This window comes from Dermacentor andersoni, chromosome 5, assembly GCF_023375885.2.
Source record: "Dermacentor andersoni chromosome 5, qqDerAnde1_hic_scaffold, whole genome shotgun sequence".
NCBI classification, from domain to species: domain Eukaryota; kingdom Metazoa; phylum Arthropoda; class Arachnida; order Ixodida; family Ixodidae; genus Dermacentor; species Dermacentor andersoni.
This window is the reverse complement of record NC_092818.1, coordinates 81926949-81949691: the sequence shown is the minus strand read 5'-3', so window position 1 is coordinate 81949691 and position 22743 is coordinate 81926949. Positions and strand designations below refer to the sequence as shown.

Sequence of the window (22743 nt, the reverse complement as noted above, 5' to 3'; positions counted from 1 at the left end):
CAAGATAGGGGCCGCGTGGCCGCATCATAGGTAGCAGCCGCTGGAGTAGAAAGCTCCTGTTTGTGCCAGTCTCGCACACAAGTTTCGGGAACTCGGAATGCCCGTGATACTTCCCAATTATTGTCCGTCTGCACACGTGATCACTTTCGCTTTAATTACGGCATCGGCATGAACTCGGCATGTCTTTGCAGTTGGCACTTCCATGCTGATAGAGCAAATGCGGAAAACGGGAAGACCAGGAAGATGGGTGCACTAAACTAAGCCAAAGGAAGCATTGCCTATGCACACGTACTGCAGCACATGGAGGGAATTACAGCAGCTAGGCTCGAAGCACGTACGAGGTGGCCATTTTGAAATGCCGATGGTGATGTGGTAATGCAGATTTAGGGTCTTACTCGATTCTAACACGCACGCACTTTTTGGACCCATTTTATAGGAAAATGGGTCCAAAAACCAGACATATATAAATGGGTCCAAAGGCCAGACATATTGAATACTTAACCTTAAAATCATCTCCTATGCTAAACCTTGTTAGACGTAATATTTATAACGCCCCCCAGAAAGTAAAAGAACTGCTTTACATAACAAATGTTCTTCCGGTACTCGAATACGCTTGCCAGGTATTCAAAGGACCCTCAAAGCTCTAAACTTATAGAAAAGCTTGAACGCGTCCAAAACCGCGCTGCAAGATTTGTTTCTAGTAATTATAACTTCCGTAGCAGTATTACATTAGTTAAAGAGGACCTTGGTTGGAAAACACTAGCACACCGCCGATTAACTGCAAAATTAGAACTTTTTTTGCGAATCTAATCTAATCTCACAGGAATAAATAAGAACTTGCACATTTTCCCTCCTCACTTCATCTCTAAACGATGTGATCACGAGCTGAAAGTTCTTGAAATGCGCTGTCGTACTAATGTCTACCGTAATTCATTTTTTCCGCATGCTTCCGCACACTGAAATAGGCTTCCCAGGAGCATTGGTGAATGTAAAACGTGTTCAGAGTTTCTGTCTTTATTGTCACGCAGTCTGTCGTAGTATAATATCATCCCATTTTCTTTATATCATTTGGCTGGCATTGCACTTCATGCGATAGTGCACTCTTTCCATTTCTGTCTTGCAATTTTGCACCGCATTTCATTGAAGACCGTTTTGCCGTCAAGATGACTCATCGATGTTACGTATTTTGTTACTTTTACCACCTGTGCTTAGCTGTATCAAGTTTTTGTCACATGTTCATTTTTCTTCAATTTGTCCCCCCCCTGCAATAATGCCCTTGTGGTGCTGCAGGTACTTGTATAAATAAATAAATAGATAAACAAATAAAAAGAAGTGCGCCTTTGATTCAAGTAAATACGGTATGCTTTCTTTCTTGACAAGAGGCTGCTTACTGCACACGAAAACACAAAAGGATTAGTGTGTGTTGGAGACATGTTCACTCACTTTGACATTGACGCAGTAAGGATGGTAGCACTGCCCACATTGGGCGCATGCGATGAGCCTGCCTTCTTCGGCCCGTCCAAAGCTCCCACACATGGCACACAGGTCCTGAGTGCAGAAGTTTTTGAACAAAATAAGGCATACGGCACCCTAGCGAAAATTCTAACAGATTTTATCTGCCTTGCACATTGTTCCATATTAATGCTGCGTTGGTCTCGCAGAAATTTGTACGTTTACTAGGTTTTGGATTAGTTTTGGCATGGCACCTATTAGGCTAAAAGGAACACGCCCAAGTCTTACGCAAGGTTAGAAACTACTAAACGCGTGCCAATGTGGCATGCTATGCGCAAAGCAGAGGCTCTAGTTGCGCAGTGCAGCGGCACGTAGACTAGGGTGACCTAATACACCTATTGGTGCCAAGACTAATAGGTCTACCTAACTAATACAGGCCATTAGTCTCATCCCATAGGGCTAATCCTATTAGTATAATGCTAATGCACCAATACAAGCGTTAATAACTTAACAGGCTACCAGATTTTACATTGCAATTTTTGCTGGGCAAAACACAGCACTCAACACCATTTCTGCCGGATTTAGGAGATCCCACACGGCTGCACTGACCATATTTCATTAGCATCTCTACTCCCCGCAGTGCTCACCCCATAGCGTTCACCCCATCAGTCTGCTCACCTGGCTCAAGACGAAGTTATCGTTGGCTGAGAAGAGAACCATCTTGTTCTGTGACTCGTCCTGCTTATCTTTGGCTTCAGGAGTGCCAGCAGCGGCTCCCTGAGAACACATGGGAAAAAAAAAAGCACTCGAAAGATGGCAGAGTGCAATGTCCATTGACTACTGTGTTTTCGCGAGGTCATTTCATGCTCATTTCAGCATTCCATGCCCTGATGATATCAGAAAGAGTGCAAAACAAGTTATAACAAACACTCACATACTGCAAACCGAGGTATCATGACAGTCAGAACTGCGTGCATGTCTTGGTAATCAGATATGTTTAACATATGCAGATCTAAAAAGAACTCCCTCATAAAGAACTTGCCAGCCCACCTCATTTGCTTGAAATAGCAGCATGTGAACAAAACTGCAGATTTTTTTTTCCCTACATCCTTTGCCTATTTCACTGTGCGAACAAAGCTCACTAAGATTATCTTCCGGGGTGGCACGTTTGCAGAGGCAATAACGAAGTTTGCATTGTTCCCTCAGCCACTAAGATAAATGTTTCAATTTCAGCTTCATTCTTGTCAAATTCGAACATTCGCACGTTTCCTTGTGATTGCTGGGCACTGTTAAATGTGACTTCACCAAAGTATCTGCTTTGCACTTCTCTGCCTACTGCTGAAAATAGGGAGCCACAGCCACTGATCACTTCAACCACAAATGCTTCCATATCATCACTCAAGCAGCAGGTCTTCAGCAGAGGTCTCAGTGATGAGCATATACTGCATCTACCATAGGCAAACTAGTATCAGTAGCTACAAGTCCACAATCAAGAAACAAATTTACAATGCCAGCTTGTTTGCAACATAAACTCTCCTTCCATTTTTTACTTTATATTCCCTTACAGTAAAACCTCATTAACTCAACCCTCCTTAATTAGGAAAATTGGATAATTCAGACGCATCCTTTGGTCCCAGCAGGCATATGAGTGCTTGCATAATGATCGCACTTTTTTGTCAAAAAAATTGACGCGAATTCATGGGTGCGATCATTACGCGAGTAAAATTTTCCGCCAAAAGAAAAAAATTTTTTTTTCCATCCCACATTTGCTGCCAGATGACAACAGGTCAACAAACAGGCGGCTGCCGCTGTAATGGCGCGGGACACCAAAAAAAAAATGGCGGCCGTTGGAGCAAGCGGAATGCGCCGAACTCAATTGTTTTCTTCTCGTGAGCACATTACGTGCATTGAAACAGTTGGTTCCGTATCAGTAATCAACAATATCGTTAATATCAGCAAGTTTGGGGCAATAACGTAGCCATGTCCACTTTGAGGGGACAGAAACAGATGGGCGCACTTAGCTGCCAGTGACATAGAAACACATGGCAGGCATGCTGCAAACACTGCGGAATTTGTCTTCACTACTATCCTATACGGCACGTTTCCGCTAAGGGTGGGCAAATATCAGAGCTGTGTTACAAGCGTCGGCATATGAATAAGGTACACTTCTAACATATCATCGTAAACGTGGCTACTATCGTTTCCGCTCGCGATTTGTTACGTGCCCACGAATGCAGATGGCTTATTTTGCATCACCACAGCCATTAGTGGAAATCGTATGTGAATGCAAGAATTACAGCTACACCAGAACGCTTTTTGGCTATTTGTGCCTCTAAACCTTTTATTCTTCCGTTTACCACTGCACATAGCACCACGCTGCCTGAGTGCCTTGACAACTGCGTATCAGCATCCATGGCTGCATCGATAGCGGCTGCCATTGCGTCCCCAGCTGTTGTGGCAAACAGTACCGTATTTACTCGCATAATGATCGCACTTTTTTGTCAGAAAAAATTGACGCATATTCAGGGGTGCGATCATTACGCGGGTTAAATTCCCTGCGAAAAAAAAAATTTTTTTCGGCCCCCGTTTGCTGCGGGATGCGGGTGCGGGACACCAAAACAATATGGCAGCCGGCTGAGCAAGCCGAACGCACCGAACGCGATTTTCTTTTTCTTCTCGTGAGTACATTACATGCATTGAAACAGTTTTTTCCGTATCAGTAATGAATAATATCGTTAATATCGGCAAGTTTGCGGCAATAACGTAGTCATGTCCACTTTGAGGGGGTAGAAACAGATGGGCGCGCTTAGCTGCCAGTGACATAGAAACACATGGCGGGCATGCTGCGGAAACTGCGGCATCTGTCTTCACTACTATCCTAATACCGCACGTTTGCGCTAAGGGTGGGTGAATATCTTAGCTGTGTTACAAGCGTTGGCGTATGAATAAGGTACACTTTTAACGCATCAGTGTAAACGTGGCTACTATCGTTGCCGCTTGCGATTTGTTGCTTGCCCACGAGTGCAGATGAGAAGAATCGAAAGGCGCCTTTTTTGTTGTTGTTGACCACAACCATTATAAAGCCTACACATAATAAAGGAAAGTTTGGTTGTACCTCTTTTTGTCATGGAAGTGCGGAAAGTGATGAAAGTAATGAAATGAGGCATCTACTTAAGAGCGTTTGGTGTGTCGTGCAGACCGCTTGGTTCGTCTTGAATAGTCGTTCGCCTAGCATTCAACAGATGGTAAGCGTGATCATTATTAGCTAGACTTGGCACACGACATATCGCTGCGGCAAGTTCGGGGTGCGATCACTACGCGGGAAATAAAAAAAATCGAATTTTGACGACAAAATTCAGAAGTGCGATCATTATGCGAGTAAATACGGTAGTTTCGTTTTGACTCGGTACACGCATCGGCCGTGAGCTTTCGTAACTGCATAGTCGTCATCCAAGATCACGTCAATAGCGACCACAGTTTCGTCTGCAGTTGCTGTAAACAGTAGTTTCGTTTTGACTCAGTGCGAGTGTCGGCCGCGCACCTTCAGAACCGCAAGGGCGCCGTCCATCAACAGCAGCCACGGTTTCGTCCGCAGCAGTTGCAACAAACAGCAGTTTCATTTTTACTCAGTGCAAAGCTGTCCAGGATGAAGAGCACCATTTACATCGTGATGGACGGCAACCTGGCAACACTGGTGAAAACAATCTGGATGTGCGTGCGGCAGTGAAAAGCGCGTCTCAGATGAACATACACGCCGTGGCCGCGCGGTGAAGGAAGTCGCGAGGCCTTCACCGCTGTGAGCGCTAATCAGTCACGAGATGATGAGAATTGCAGTTTTTGCACTGCTTTCGTGCAAAAAATAGAAGCAGGATTTACCAATTCATTCAGTAAACAAAAGCGTGTTGATGTAGTAAGCATTTGCTTATTGTTTTCTTGATACCCTCGATGATTTGACATTTGGTTCATTCGGATGTTGTTGTTTTTTTTTTTTTTTTTCAGACCCATGAAATCCGAATTAACCCTTTGAAGGTTTTCGCCGTACATGTACGACAGCGGTTTTCTGTCCCGCAAGGTCTTCGCCGTACGGGTACGGTTCCGACCCTCCGTTTGAAATTTCGCGCCATAATGACGATGAGCGCTCATCGGGAGGTGCTGCCACCTCTTAGCACTTACAAGATGCGTTTGAAATTGGTGCTACCTTCTTGGTGAGATAAATAGAGCTGATTGCTAGCTTCAGCGCGTCGCTCAGACTGCGGCAACGCCCCTTTGGCGGTTTCGGTTTCGCCGCTGATCGCAACAGAGGCGTGCGAAACGCCATTTTTTTCTTTGTCAGCACTCTCTTGCAGGGAGTTGGAAGTTGATTTCTATCTTGATTGGCGCTGCTCTTAGCTTGCTTATCAGCGCCGTTCGCGAGGTACTCGCGCTCTCGGTGGCAACGCGCTTTCGCGGTTTTGGTTCCGCCGCGTGATCGCAACGGAGGCGCGCGAAACGTGATTTTTCTTTTTGTCGGCACGCTCTCGCACGGGCGGCGGAAGTTGATTTCTATCTTGATTGGCACTGCTCTTAGCTTGTTTATCACCATTTGCTTATCAGCGCCGTTCGTGAGGTCTCGCTCTCCGCGGCAACGCGCTTACGCGAGAGGGTGCCTCAGACCTCTGCCCAAGGCAGCCGCACGCAGAGATGTCATGTGTGCGCCAACACAACTCCTCGCTTCAAGAGAACAGACACGCATTTTAGGTGTGCAGACTGCGATAAGGCGCTGTGCGTAGACCCGTGTTTCAAGGAGTACTACGCTCGGAAATACTATTGAACATTTTGCAGTTCTGAGTGATGCCGACACCAAAATACTGTTCCTAATTATTTTTTACTATTTATTCCCGACTTAATACATTTTGTAGATTCAAGATCTGCAATAAACTAATTTGACCACCTGGGAAAGTTTTTTTCAAAATAATTCGACCCTCAAAGGGTTAACAAGGTTTTACTGTATTACAGAAATTTAAGCAGGTAAACACACACACGTCATAACGCATATGCTTTAGGTAGCACTTTTGAAGATACCTTAGCTACAAGGAAGATTCCAAGAAAGTCAAGCCAAACCTGAGAAACATTCCAACAGGGATAATAGGACTTGAGCTTGGGTTTTGGTCCTCGCTTTCTACGGAGCTCGACAGCTTTCGCCCTCCGTTTGGCAGCAAACTTTCCACTAGTTGCCTGAAAACAAGCACATGTCGTCACAACCTAATTAACAAAAATATTCAAGCAATAATATGTCGAGCCAGTATTCTTCACTAGTGTGACCCACCACACATGATGGTGCAATACCACGAATAGTTGTTACAACAAGGTTTTTTTGCATCAAAACTCAGCTGGTTTGTCATGGCCATCCATGTCTGAAACACGCCCTCCATTATGGATTTCTGAAGTTGTGCCAGTGATTCCGATGTTCAAGCTATGCACTGATTTTTAACAACAACCAAAAGCTCGATGAGCTAATAGTTTGACAAAATGTTTTTCAATCTGAAGACAAAGTTCAAGTAGCTGGACATCAATTTGTCTGTATTTTGTGTGTTCGGATAGCAATCCGTTGCACCAAATTCAAAACACTAAAGTAAATCTTACAATTACCCCACACTCCAGTTAATGGTGATCCCTGTTCCTTCATTTATAATACATATTTCAGCTACTCACAAATTCTACGAAGTATCTAGAAAAGACTGCCTTACTACATGCACTTTCAAGCTATAATGAAATGCAAGAAAAAAAACAATTAAATGGGACACATTACATACATAATTTTATAAGTGTCCCATGTAGTTTCACTCTGTAGCCACCAGCTAAAACGTTATGTTAAGTGCCGTGCCCAAGTATACTCCTCTGTCCACCAAAGCACGCCCTTGGCTATGCCCGAGATAACTCATGCATGTGAAACATCTGTGTACTGGTTGTACAATCTACTCAGAAGTCAGTTGAACTAAAAATTTTATGGTGGGTTTTGTCTTTATATGACAGACAGCGTGACAAGGCTTATCGACTGCTGGTGTCGCTCGTGCCTCTTGTTTTCCAGCATGGTGGACTAGTGCAAAAAGCCCGCGCATTTTCTGACCGATGCATAAATTGAAGAACTTCTGAATTCCCAATTAAGAGAACTTCAATTTTGATTATGAGGTGCCTTCAGGGCACAGTGGCAGCGACGAAGAGGCCATGCTGCCTGAGGAACACTATCTTAATTAAAATCGTTAATCAGCATGTCATAATTTTGTTTGAATTTCCCGACTGAAGCATTACAAAACGTTCAGCGACATATTGCCAATAAAAAGCATTTGAATTTAAACCTTGCTTATGTGTTGCACAGATAGGAATCGAACTTGTCGCACTTTGGAAAAACACAAGACCACCCAAAGGGTTAAAAAAAAACTACTAAAGCCTTGTTGACAATGTACTTTCTATACACTGCAGATATACACAGAGCTGAAAACTAATCAGCAAAATGTACGTCTACTCACTCTCGCTCGTCCCACGCCGCCAAACCTCCGTTTTCCTGGGAAGCGGGCAAATGGTGGCTTTCCTAATGAATGATGGGATGGAGGAGGGAACTTGGACTCATTCTCGGGGGACTGCATGCCTCCTGAAGACATCTGCTGCTGCAACAGAATAAAAAAAAAAAAAAACAAGAACAAAGAAGAGCCTCTTAAAAATAGCTCAGGCAGGAGGCTGTAAAATCAAAGACATTAGGCATCGACTGAGCACACAATTCTGATAGCCAACCTGTCAACAGCTAGTTTACTTCGTAAAGCTCCAGCACACTTTGAAGCAGAGACTGTTTTCTTTCCAACGTTTGCTTCACTAATAGGGCCGTATAAATGCCCGAAGCTTTTGAATAATGAATCGAGCCTCATTATAATGAAGTTGAAGGGGGAGCTGAAATTATTTCATTATGTCTGTTACTTTGTTACATCCATTATTGCCACTTCTGCAATATATGCCCAATGGGGTGCACAATTGTAAACATGGAAATAAGAAGATGGCTTTACGACCAGCGCAACTGCTACACGGCCACGCATGCGATAAAATTTGAACAACAAAAGAATTTTCGCCATGTGCAACATACAACTAAGAACCTGACGTGACATTATTTAGATAGCTGCTTTCTGTTCCAACGTGCTGGTCTTTCACGTCCACTTTCCACTTCGCTCGTCGCGGTCGAGCAGCATGTGGTACACAACACAGTGTTCCACTGTGTGAGCGAGAAGGCAAGCAAACTACGCCACGCCAGCTTGGCTCAGCTGGCTCATAGCCTCAGAGATTGCACCCATGCCAATGCGATCTCAGAAGCCATGCTCAGCTGCCAGCCCACGCGGCATGTCGCAAGGAGAGGGAGAAGTGAATGCATAGCCTGAACGTGACCCCCAAGATTGCGCTGGGAAGATCTCTGAAGCCAGGTCTAGATGCGGCTGCCTGCGTGCCATACAGAAAGAGAGAAGTGAATGCACTCATTTTTCGCACCGCCGCGCGTAGTCTCGCATCATGGCACGCCTCCCCCACCCAATATTGTGGCATAGAGATCTCGGAGGCCATGCCTAGCTGCACCTGGATGCGCTGAGTGCTGCACACATAGAAGTGAATGCACCAATTTCTTGCAGTGTTGCACGTAGCTGTGCAGCATGGCGAGGCTTACACAGCCAGGTATGTGCAAGAGAGAGAGAGGGAGAGGTCAGTGGAGAAGTGCGATAGTGAACTGCTGCTTATGCGCAGCTATGCACGGCAGTGGGAAAGAGCATTGTTGCTCAACGACACATTCAAAACAAGGACGTGAGAGTTTTGAACTGCCGTGAGTGCCAAATCTTGCAGAAAGCGATATACTCAGGGCACAAGGGTGGGGTACTTCTTTGCTTTGGAGACAAATCTAGTTCGTTATATCCACTGGCCGGTCAATTTCACTTCAGTAAAGCGAGGACTTAAATACGTGCATTACTATGGGGATTTCAAGGGGAATTTCATTTACTTCGTTATATCGATTATTTTATTATATGCAATTTCATTATAACGACATTCGAGCGCATTCGATTTGGTCTGTGAATCGAATACTCACTACAGTCGAACCCGTTTATAATGAACTCGATAGTTCCGCAAAGAGTGTTCGTTATATCAGTAGTTCATTAAATAGAGACTCGCATTTAAACATGCTCAAGAATTAACCGCACTGAAAATGGTGTCAGCAGTTGTAATTTTGCATCCCTCTGGTCTGAAAAGCAGATTTTCAGTCATTTTTGTTCCCAGTGCATTCCTGCACCTAGCTGCAAATGTTTGTTAAAAACATCCATCTGAAGAACAAAATGCAGTATCGTATAGCTCTTTCAAAACGGTGCCTGGTTCTGATCACTTGTCATTTTGAAGGTGCAAGAGCAGCCACCATTTTTCATTCTGCACAAGAGCGCAAAGTCTTCTAGTTGGTCATAAGTATAACCTTCGGAAACTACTGCGGCATGTCACCATTCTGCAAAGGTCTCAGACATTTTGGTCTCGGCATTATTACTGCGCTTCAGCCACACACAAGCCGTAAAATGACGTTAACTTTAGATGACATTTTTAATGGAAACTTGATACAGCAAGGTGCTGGGAACAAAAATGAAAGTACTAAAAATTCTATAACTAATGTGGTGTCGAATCATAGCTGCATGCCGACGCCAGCTACAGTGTCGTTAAATTTTTGTGCGCTTTGAAGAGCGAATCCACATAGAACTAACTACTGATCAAAACGACCATTTTTTCATGGAACTATGGTGTTTGTTATAAATGGGTTCAACTGTGTATCCAAACGGAACATCATCCTAAACTACACACCACCCACAAATGTGGTGCATAGAGTTTCCAAATGGCTGACCGTCAACATGCGCGAGCACTCACTGGATTGGATTAACTCGGTGACCCTTTAGCTTATTTAGCTCTATAAATGGCAGGAGGTGCAACTCCACTCGTCGCACACGGTGTTGGCGATCGCCACCCGACTTTCACCACAAATCTTCTTTGCCATGTCCTCCAATAATGCGCAGCATGGCTCGCCCTGGAGCAATTTCTCTCATTTGTAACATGTATGTAGCAGCTTTGACAAAATGTAGCAGATTTGAGCAACGGTATCAGCATGCCCACTACTGCGTACACCCAATCACAGTCCACAAGCATTCTCACAGACCCAGCTCCACTGTAAAGCAGCAGCTCTGGTTAGCTCGCCACCTCGTACTAAGCACAAGGATACCATAGCCACTCAAGCCAGTGGTAACTAAGCTTTCCATGAGTCATTCAACAATGTTTCTCTTTGCTCATAGAATGCTGTGTGTTCAGTCTAGCGTTGCACTTAAAGCTTCCAAAGAACTACATAGAACAAGTCACGTACAAAGCTTGAACAGACTTTTGTGCATTCTAAACAATGCCTGAATGTTCGTTTCTCAATGGTACAGGCCAGCCACAAAACAAATAAATATTATCCTGAGCGTGTCTTACCTTGCTTTCACGTTGTTGTGTGCATGGTCGGGTATAAGAGCTACTTCATTTATTGAACAGCCCATACAATGGTTTGCCAACATTAAAGTAAAGGTCACAGTGTAACACAAGACTGCGCTTCCATATTTGGAGCAACCGATTGGGGCTTCGAAGGGGTTGAGGAATGTTCCAGAAGTACACATGTAACCAGCTTTTCTTTTTTTCCCCCCTTTTTTCCATGCAAGTTCATACTTTTCAAATTATTACTACCAGTTCTATATTCTAAGCAGGATGGTAGAAATTGACTGCATCTACACTGCAGTTATTAACCACACGTCAAAACCATGTGACAATGTAACTGACCAGGACATCATTGTCATTACTGGAACGAGAGTCGTCATTGCCACAGGCTGCAATGTCCCTCTGTGAGCTAAACATGTAGTCAGGTGACCCGTCCGAGGCTGGCACCCTCACTGGAAAGGATCAAAAAGATAACAGAGGTTACAGTGTTATTCTTGAACACGGAGTGCAGTGAGCCAATGACGTAGGCAGATGCAAATGAACCTCGCGGCGAAAACAGAGAGAACACAAGCAAAACATGCAAGATTTCCTTACTTCCACGACATTTCTTCGTGGTCCTGTCTCATCTGCCAGCCAAAACTACCAAGAGCATTCACCAGATAACAATTTAATTTTCCATGCAAGAAAACTGCGTTAAGGTGGAACAATGCATAATTTTTAAGCAACGGCGATTCTTGCAAGCAAGCAACTTTGCAGGTGGGCGTCACGTCACATTTAAGCACCACCCAGTTGCAATACTTACAGAAGGGAACCGGCGAGGCTCCCAGACATTTCTACAGAAAAATAATGGTCGCAAGAAAAACAATGTTACCAATGTTGTTAGCTTTCTTTATAAAGTGAGGCTCAAGCTGCAATATCTGCTTTTCAACATACTTCAGAAACAGAAAGAAGCTTACATCTCACAGACAGCTCAGTCTTGCCAGGCAGTGATATCGCCGCCTGAAAAAGACAATACAGGAAATAATGTAACACAGCTAGAGAATGCAGGAAGTTGATGAGAAACTGAGGCCAAAAGTGCACAACACCTCTTCTTTTTTAAATCTAGGAATGGAAGACAGGATAACGGTAAAAAAAGTAAGCGCATACAAATTTCTTGCAACAAGAAGGCATGCCTTAGTTAGCTATAAGCCCGAAAGAAATGGTGCATTTTTCGCACCCAAGTTCTCTATCCGAATACAGCAGGGTGGCATTGATTGACCATTCAGACCACTTATAATGAAACCACTTGTAGTGCAGGACCAGATATAATGCAGTCTTTCCCGACTCCTATTTTCTGGTTCCCATTTGCTCCTGTGAGTATGCGTACCCTTTATAGTGTAACCGAATGAGACGAAATACCAGTTATAGTGCAGCTGCCAGAAAATCCTGCAGACAAGCGAGGCAACGAGCACGCTTCTCAATAAGGTGTGCTAGACAAGGGCAATGCAGAAGAGGAGAAGACACAAGAGCACATAAACAAGGAACGAAGAAAGCCGTAGAAGTAGTGCATTGTATGTATGCACTCTGCAGACATGCAGGGTTTGCCTGACCATCGCCTCTTCTATTTTTTTCAACGCCAGCACAATTGCTAACTCCCCAATGGGAGCCGTTAGTGCATCTTAGTTCAGTGAGTTGCCGTCACGTGACGCTACCCAGATGGTACGACTGCATGCGTTGAGGCGGCATGCGTGCGTCGGAGCGCCTGCCACTGGCGTTCCAGTGGAGAAGCGGTAGACGCTCCGCCCCTCGTCTATATCACGTGCCTGTCAAGTTTTTTTCCTTCGTACCCTTTACTTTGTAGCTCTCTCTCCATCCACGGTGTCGTGATTTTTGCGCTTCCAAAATGCCGGAGCGGCACTCACTGGATCGACAGCTTAGGCGGTAGCATCGAGGCATCCTAAGACAGGTTTGTTCGTCATTCACAGCGGTCGTTCCGCTGATTACTGTCTTTTGCTAGACATATAAAGCGCTGTATGCTGTCACATTCGTGTTTCGTGGCACCCTGGTTGATGAAAATCATTTTTCGCAGGTAAATGGTATAGTCTGAGACGCTGGCAAGGTGTCTTTGCTGCAGCAGTAAAATGGCATCGGTTATATATCTTTCTTTTTATTATTTTTTTTTCCCTGAAATCTGGGCATTCTTGGGCTTGTTTACTTGAGTTACACCAAAAGTTACTTCAGAACAATTTATTACTGTAATAACTACCTTTGACCTCTCATTTCATACTGCTGTTATATAGATTCAGCGCCTCTCCCGGGAATGTTGCAATGTTGCGGCTAAGAGGCCCAACGCGATTTGAACACGCCGCCATGGCATATCAAAGCAATGGCAAATTTGCCGCAAAGCACACGTGTGACACATTTTACAGCCAGTGCCTGCAGCAGCAGCACCCCGGTGATGCGTCCCCGTTGGTAGCGCACGCGGCACCACAGCACCACGAACGGGGACACCTCACCAGAAAACACCATGTCTCTTCAACAGCCAGCGTGACAACAGACATGGTGATCGTGAGGGATACAAAATGCGGCCTCATAGATGAATGGACAACTTAAGAAAAAGGTACTTCCCTCCTCCGACTTCTGTCGTAAGGTGCCACTGAGATGGTACTCTCCCCCACGACCATAAAGCAGGCGCAAACACTAGCCGAGGGAGGAGAGCAGAATAGGATGATAGGAGAGCGTGGTGAACGGCTATTTCAGCCACATCTAGCTGGCATTGACAAAAAATAGAGGAGGCATTCAGCTGACGGACCTCTGGTCTGGCTGCTTGTCAGCAACATGTATTACGTACTGAACACTTGCGCACTGTCACTCTTTGGATCTTCAGTTTGTGTACAGAAAGCAAATACAGTTGCCAACCAATTTTTCAGACACAGATGGGGGGTCACAAAAATGCCCAAATAATCGGGCAAGCCAAAAGAAGAAATTTTGATGGTAAAATCAATTCTATTGTTATTTACAACTCCAACATTGCTGAAAAACTATCTACAAAATTTTGCTCTATTTGTGTTTTATTGAAATATTACTGTATTTATTCGAATCTTGGCCAATGGTCTTCTTTAAATAATCATATACCAAACTCTAGAGTCAGCTTAGATTCGAGGATTTGAAAAAAACGCACCAGTTTTTTTCATTGAAATTGATAAGCATGGTGCATAGCTAGCACAATCTAGAAAAGTCGATATCACAGCCGCTGCTAGCCGTGCCAGTAGCCAACTGAAGTACATGAGCAACACCGCCATTTTTTACCTGTGTCATATCGGCGTGCAGCGTGGCATTATCGTAATGGCATGTAATGGCACCAAACAGGCAATGCCATTATGCTGCCGCTTTCAAACGAAAAGTTGTGCTGGCTACTGAGGCATCTTCAAACGTTCAAGCCGGGAGGGACTTCGGCATCGATGAGAAAAATGTCCATCGGAGGAGGCAACAGGAGATGCTCCTTGTGTGCGCCAGCCATAACAAGATGACAGCAATAAGGAAGATAGCAACTTAGAATGAGGTCAGCATGTTCATATTCAATAAATGCTGTTTTCAATAAATGCTGTTTTCATTTCGTGAACGCTGTCCCCGCCTTTTTGTTCGGCTACATTCGAGGTATGTTTTCTTTTTTCTTCTGGCTTCAGACATTCAGAGGTAGGCTTAGAATCGGGGCCGGCCTATATTCGAGTAATTACTCTATTCGAAATTTCATGACAGTCAAACAGCAGACAAAATTAGCATTCATACACTACTATGCATGTTCGTGTGCAAAAATCGGGTGTGTGGCCTTGACTCCGCGATTCTGTCAGTTTAGACTGTGTTCTAAGAGTTCTGTTCGGAGCTTTATGCCCACACGCAAGCTTTAGCCGTTCATACCAGAACGCCAACAAACAAACCTGGTAGACATTCATGGTAGCCGCTGGTTGATCGCCTGCGAACACTCTGCTATATGAACACCGTTCTGTTTAACCCCATGCGCACGATCTCATCTCCGATCTCCCTGTAAATGTCTACTGGTACGAACATATCAAGAGATCAAGGGCGAGCTTCCTGCAATGGCCTACCACCAGACATCCCTGCTGGCTAAGCCTAACCACTGTTGGACGTCAGGAGTCAGAAGCAAAGTTGTGGTTTGGTGATGAGTAGAGAAATCATTTCGCACAAACGATATGGCTCTTGGCCATATCCATATAGCCACATCAACAATGAAAGTGAGGGCTTGGGTGGCACCAGAAACACCCGAATGGTGGCACCTTGGTTCACGGTTACCATAATTTCGACATTTCCCACACGAATCAGTCTGAAAACTTGAGAAAGCTGTACAGTATCCAAAATTTGGTCCCTATTATACATCTGTTCTATGGAGTAGATGGCGTTGCTGTGGGGAAGACCAAATACTGGAGCAGGTCCAATAAATGATGTATCCAAGAAAGCTGATTGGCGACTTCTTTTCCTCAATAGCACTTTTTTTTTCTCTTTTTGTCTGCTTCATGCAGAGACTGCAAGTACTCGGACGCTAACCTTTCGATGTTTGTAAATTTTAACGAATGCAAACATCCTGGTCGCATGCTTAGATTGTCGTACACATGGGACTGATTATAGTCTACATGTTTCAGACAGGTACAGCCTTTGTAAAATGTTGTTTTTGTCATAGTGCAGATACAATAAAGTCCCATTATGACAAACACGATTAAGCCAAATCCTCGGATATAGTACCGAAGGATGTGGGAACCTCTGGTTGGTTTTCCATACACTTGCTGCAAAAAAAAAATTCCACTTAATATATACTTATAATTAAGACGAACTTTCGCAGTAACTGCCAACACTGGCGATTCCACACACTAGAAGTTGCAGTCTTGGCTAGGCATCCGCAGGACACCAAGGAAAAAAAAAAATCTAGGAATGCTCCCTGGCACAGTAGCATAAAGTGGATCCGCTCCGCCAATGGAGCAAGAGAAGTTAGAAAGAAAAACAAAAAAAGAAAGCTCTCAGTCAAACATAAACAGCGACACTTGTTTTTATACGTCAACGGCATGATCGTTGGCGGTGTTGCCGGCACCTCCTCAAAACTAAAACTGTTTCTAGTTGATTTAGTAGAACTCGCCAGCCGCAAGCAAACCGCAAGAAAAGCCAAGCCAAGCCACTAAGCTGTAAAGGCTGCATTTGCAATTCGTACTATTCATCGTGCGAATTCCATCCGCTATTATTCACCATTAATGGCAAGCTGATCCTGTTGATAACCCAGGCGGAGCATCTCTCTGACCCCTGACTAAGCACGAAAAGCGTGAAAAGCAATGGAATAAAAGGCATCGCTAAATAATCGTGGCAACAGACTGTCTAGGCCAAAGGCAAGCGTATGTGCGCATAGCAAGACGTTGGCGAACTTCACCCATATTCTCAGAACACTTTCCAAAATACGTCCAATTTCGCAATATTTCGTGTACTATCCCCAGACGCATCGACATGCAGCAGGATGTAAGAAAACGTGCTTGGCACTGTGCCAAGAATGCCGGCGCTCATAGATGCCGATGTGCCTTGTGCTAGTCACGCGAAATTGGTGTCCCCAACAGTGACAATCAGAGAATACAGTACACCTTCTTTTGTCATGGTCTCCGTGGAGTCCATGACATCTTGCCACTTTAGGCACTTCTAATAAGCCAAAGTTCTGATAAGACAAACAAGGTTTCGTGGCCCCTTCAAGTTCGCCTTAAATGGAGTCTACTATATTCAGGATTCTGGTGACTTACATCATAAGCAGTCTACACTGCATATTGCAACCAGAAAAACAGGAACACAGACAACAGGCGTTCCTGTAGTTGCAAGAATGCATTTATTCACCATCATTCAGGTTATGAAGCCTTACACAATATTAACGCTTCAGAGTAGGTGAGCCTCTACAGCAGGGTTCTGAAATACTCTGGTCTCAAGAACCCTGCAAGCCTTTACAAGCAGCCAAGCACACCTGACCTTTCACCCCAACCTCCGTGCTTCTTTGTCAAATGCTGATGAACATTGATGAATGTCGCATGTCAATAGAAACCTTTAGCAGTGCCCTGTTACCGTACGGTAAGTGCAGTATACGATAAGGTATTACCGTTCCGTACAGACATACTGCGACAACGACAATATATAAAAAAATTGGAGGACGCTTAAGCTCTGCCTTCAAGAGTGGAACGCAATAGCGTTATCGCACCCCGTTCGCACCGCCCACTCATTCGCTCGGCATGCTCTTGACGAGACGAAGGGGAGAAGCGGGCAAGTGGCACGCCACCTGTCGGGGCAGCACCGTACATTGCGAGGAGAGGGTCTTCTGTGTTTGCCGCAAGATGGCTCTGCGTGTGCGCCAAGCGCAGAAGAAATGTAGCAGAAACGTACTTCGCTACTCGTTTAACTGCGACTTCTGTAATTTACATGCTCATAATTACCGATATACACCGCAGTATAATTTTCTACGGCACGTTTCTAAGGCAACACTGCATTCACTAGAGGCGCTTTTGTCCCGTTTTGAACCATCAAACTCATGGCTGAGTGGTCGTGTCTCCATCTCACACTCCGGAGACCCTGGTTCGATTCCCACCCAGCCCATCTTGCAAGTTGTTTTTATTTATGAATTGCCTTCCGGGATTTTTCGCTCACGGCCAATGCCGACACCAGCTTTTCTGTGACACGAGCTCCTTAACGCTGTCGCGTTAAAAAGAACTGTTTGTTGTAAATTGCACCACTTCCAAAACTTTAGACCAGCAGATAAGTAGAATACAGACAGTACTGCAATAAAAACTCAGTGCCCCAAGTATACTCTGAATTACTAGATGGTACCATCAATATGAAGTGTTTCTTTTTTCTCTATGTCTTATTATTATTATTTTTTTAATTTTCGTTCATTTTAATTGTTTTTTCTCATTCGGCCTGAGTATACTACTCGCCTGTTATGAAGGTTAAGGCCACAAGTTCAGTTCATTTCAGCTGAGCTCAAGTTTATACTTCCGGTTTTAAGGGCTGTCATACTTGCTGCCACTTCGTCACGTCGCAGGTGAATAAAAGTTAAATCGGCTCTTGGTCCTACCATGGTGAAAAACACACGCGAGACGTGGACACGCACAGTGTGGACTCTGTGGCCAACGCTGGTTTCTCACTATGTTCTGGCTTGGTCCGGCTCGGCTCGGAAAACACTGTGCACACGTTACCATTTGTGGTATATACTCCTTACCACCTAGTATGCCGTACGGAAAGTCTTTCCATACAGTAAAGTGCGTGCTTGCGCAGCTTTCGGCCAGTATGGTGCTATGGCACTTACCGCACAGTAACTTAGCTCTATTAAATCTTTCTAATGAATGTACTGCAATGAATGCCATCAATCTAATTTCTACAAAACTGCATGTCATCCTAAAATGTTTACAGAACACTGCACATACTGCTAAAACACATGAACGTGAACATGAACCAAGTGAGTGCTATCCAAACAGTTGTGCGCTACAAGGCAACTAACACAAACCGCAATTCCCAGTGCACTTTTCGCATCTCAATGTAGGACTGACCTGCTGCCTCATGTTGCTACACACTGGACAAACGTAGTCGGCATCTTTGGGAGTGCTTGCAAGCTGGCTGTCGCATTCAACGTGAATGAACCTGGAAAAAAAGTTGCAGATTCGCCCGAAAGGCGAAGTATCGATTGAGATATCAAATTAGTGGACAGCTATACGAAGTAAGGATAGTAGTTTTATCGGCTGTATAAACTAGTAAACATTGGCACACTAACTAAATTAACAAGCATGGTCACGCACAAACAAGCAAACATGAACACATCTCACTCGATGACTGCGGAAACCCGATGTCAAAACGCTGGTGCACCTGCATTCTGACTACGCCTCGGAAAGGCCAATGAAAATGTGCCAAGCGTCTCAACGTCTCAAGCCTCCCAATTCCAGTTGTGCCAACCCAAATTTCAAGTAGGCCCACCCCGAAATTGAAGCTGGGCCACCCCCAAATGTAAGCTGGCCAACCCCAAAATTCCAGTTGGACCACCCCCACATCTGAGTTGGCCCATCCCCAAATTTCAGTTGGCCTGCCTCCAGTTTAACTTGGCCACCCACACACTTCAAGTTGGCCCACTCCCAGATTTTGGATTGGCCCACCCCACATTTCAATTTGGCCTGCCCACAAATGCGAAGCAGGCCCACCCCCAAATTTTTTTCCACCAATTTTTTTCCAAAGTTTTTCCACCACCAAATTTCAAGTTGACCAAGCCTCAAATTTCAAGTTGACCCTACCCCAAATGTCAGTTGGGTCACCCCTACTATAAGCTTCCCGATGCTTTCGTCTAAGGAGCCCTCTGTATCTCTATGGGTACTCTCTATTTTAATTTTTTTGCCTTAAATTGTTCTTTAGCTAAAAACCTACCAATCATCTGCATTTACACTGTCATAACGATTAAATAACTTAGCTTTGCAAATTACGCATTTTGTGCAGATACAAGGTGTCACACTTTTCACGTGACAGGGCTGGGGAGCTCGCCAAATAATGCTTACGCATTAAAAAGAAGCAAAGCAGTGCACTCACTTTCGGCACACGGTGCACTGGGCCATGTCCGCTCGGTTGTTGAACTGCCGGTAGGCCTTGCCGCACAGCGGACAGGCGACACCTTTATTGCGCTGCTGGTAGCAGCTGTCACACACCGAGTAGTTCATGTGCCAGCGGGAGCTGGGCCCGCTCCCCGGGGTTCGCGAGCCACAGTCCCCACACACCCGGCAACTCTGCAGAAAAGGAATGGAATGGTAAGACGGCCTAGGAGTTGGAGGAGGGTAGAAAGACGAGCTGCGTTCGTTTTAAAAATATTTTGCACCCAAGATGATGAAAGAAGATCTTAGAACATACCACAAAGCAATTCCAGTGTTTTGAAATGGTCATCTTATGCTGTATGCACCAATTCCCATCAGATTCACAGAGACTAAGTCGCATTCTTCTTGCAACTACTTGAGGGGCCATGAACCACTTTTTATAGAAGTTGAGAAATGCATTTGAAATTAAAATAGGCTATTTCAGAAATACTTTGCCGCAGAAAGTACTTCAATGTGTTCAGCAGAAGCGGAGTTATTGGCAATCGAATGCCCCCTTCACAGTGCTTCCGCTCCTTCTTCAATGCCTTACACTGCGAAGGCTACAGCAGTGTGGAGCATGCCCACAGCACTCCACCTACAGAATGTCAATGTGGCACGCAGTTCAAATCTCATTTTGGATGTTAACGTAGACGCCACTATTTCTGATTTTCGCCCCTACGACGTGCCAAATGTAAGCCAAATGCAGCTGTCCTCAGCAAGCCGCAGTGCACGTAGCCAGTGGACCAGTCGTGGCACCCCACAGCGGCAGCGATACCTACGCTACGTAGGAGACCGCAGCTACATGCAAACTGTAGTGCGCAGCATTTTCGTTGTGCACGACAGGGCTTCAGTGCATGCTCGCGCTCATATGCTCATCTGGGCATGCTACGTGGTGCGGACCGGCTTTGTCCTTCACCATCTTGACCTACGCATAGCAGCAACATCCAACTTGCACATTTTTTTAAGCACTTTCAATGAATCTGCCAAGGCGTACAACCAAGAGTGTCCAGGAGTGAGTGCCCGCTGGCAAGCGAGCGTGTAGTGTGACCTTGAGTTCCGCGTGGTTCGAAACTAGTTGAGCATTAGAAACTAGGAAATTAGCAAGTCCCAAAGCCTACGCCATCGATAAGCAGGGTGGCCAATGTTTAATTTCTGAACTGAATCTAATTGAATTCTGGGGTCTTGCATGTCAAAACTACGTTGTGATTATGAGGCATGCCATAGTGGGGGACTCCGGGTTAATTTTGACATCAGGGGATCTTTAACATGCCCCCAATGCACGGGACATGGGTGTTTTCGCATTTTGCCCCCATCGAAATGCGGCCACTGTGGCCGGGATTTCAAATAACGACCTCTTGCTTGGCAGCGCAACACCACAACCTCTAAGCCACCACAGCAGGTAAAGTTTAATTCCTACGCAGGTGGCCACAGCCAAGCGTGTGCTGATGATAGTCGGCATCTTCTGGAAGTACATAATTACTATGGAAATTCGAAAGCACATTTTCGCTCACTTCAGCCTGTTTATTACACTTGATCGTATACATAATAACGGTAGGAAGAAGCGCATTGATCCAAACACCATTCTTGATTGACGTCAGCTATTGGCCAATAGCAGCCGCGTATGGAAATCCGCTTTACAGTCAACAACAGATTTTCCTGACACTCGATTTTTCTAACATGCCCAATAATTTGGAAACCTTCGCGGCACTGCCACGTGCCCCTAGAGTCAATGTATAAGAACGTCTGAGCTTTCGGACGCAAGAAACCTCCGCCATACAATTTTACTTTACTTTATGCCATGACCGCAGGTCTGAAACAGCTATAACCGAAGCCACTACCGCCGCCATTTTGATTATCTCACTGCCTCAAACCGACACTCTCGCAAGTACATCTGCCGGCAGCCGTAGCCATCACCGCAGCAGCGCTAGGCCTAGCTACTTCGACATTCACTAACAAGTTTCTTGCTTTTCGGTGCTGCATTCTTTATTTAAACAATTTGCTGCTGTTAGCAATGGCACCGACTCCGCCTTTGTAATCTACGCCCCAATGGTGTCAAAGCTCCGAAAGCATGGCGCGTTGCTTAATGTAGGGTCCCAAAAGTTAGCTTTGGCTCAATACAGTAGTATTACGCGGTGAAGCGTACATGAAGTATTACAGTGAAACAGTATTACATATGAGCGGGAAGGGGCAATTGTCAAGGGACATGGCCCATACACCCGTGCACTTGCCATCTCCTATCACAGCACAAGTACCGATAAGCCTAATAAATGCACTGGCAGACATTTAAAGTTATTTCGGTTGTGCCTGACGCAATTTGAGACCTTGGGGGCAGTAAACGGTATGCATTCATTGTTTCGGACTGTTCAATTTTTCGGACATTTTCGCGGCCCCTAGGGGGTCCGAAAAATCGGACGTCGACTGTATTACGAAATAAAGCATCCAGAAAAGAGTGAGGTGCAGGCTTCTGTTGAAAAGAGAGAATATGAGAGAAAGGTGACTTTGCACTCCGTTTGCGAGCTCCACGCACCGCGCACGACTACAAAACTTGGCCGAGATGTACACAGCAGCATATGCTATCCACAGACTATGTTTTTTCATCAAGATAAGGGGTGATTCAAGAGCTCTTTGATAAGGTGACCACCTGCAATTAATAAGTGCTGACAGCTCACTTCCCTTCAGCCAAGGAACAGGTTAGCTGCCTGGTCTTGAGCTAAGCAGATAACACTATACACAGCAGGAGGCACCCCCGTTTTTTTCAACATGTACAATATGGCGTCCAGCTTCTTCTGTGCCTCTGTCTTGGGCTTTTCCAAAATGAGCTCACGAAGCCCTTGAACCATAATTGGCTGTCAAGAGTAATGTGTCCTACCAGGAGTCAACACAGAAAGCACGGATGGCACTTCACCTCGACAATTCACATGAGGTGACACTAATCTAGAAGTGCTGTCCACCCCAACCTGGAGGGGGGGAAGGTTATTCTGTAAGAGTCCACCTAATTTCGGCCGTTGCTGATTGGATGCAGCTGTACGAGCAAGGAGTATACGAGCAGCCCTAGCCAATCAGGAACGGCCAAAATGGACCGTCCACTAGGTGGACTCTTACAGAATACCTCCCCAGGTGTGTGAAGTGGCACAAAGCGTACAGATGCAGAATGCTCTTGCATTCTGGGGCCTCC

General features: G+C 45.1%; 1 protein-coding gene across 6 annotated transcripts in view; it reads right to left on the bottom strand.

Annotated features, from left to right (window-relative positions):
- Window positions 1–22743, bottom strand: part of LOC126530817 (uncharacterized) — a 230873-nt gene that overhangs the window by 180198 nt on the left and 27932 nt on the right. For 5 of the 6 annotated variants that reach the window (XM_050178103.3, XM_050178108.3, XM_050178109.3 and 2 more), the window contains exons 12-19: window positions 19531–19724; window positions 18510–18600; window positions 11910–11952; window positions 11296–11405; window positions 7959–8096; window positions 6553–6666; window positions 2131–2229; window positions 1444–1548 (exon numbers count right to left, since the gene is read on the bottom strand). In XM_050178103.3, the coding sequence (XP_050034060.1) occupies window positions 1444–1548; window positions 2131–2229; window positions 6553–6666; window positions 7959–8096; window positions 11296–11405; window positions 11910–11952; window positions 18510–18600; window positions 19531–19724 (894 nt within the window). The remainder of the gene's footprint in view (window positions 1–1443; window positions 1549–2130; window positions 2230–6552; window positions 6667–7958; window positions 8097–11295; window positions 11406–11909; window positions 11953–18509; window positions 18601–19530; window positions 19725–22743) is intronic. The other variant, XM_050178104.3, reaches the window with a different exon arrangement.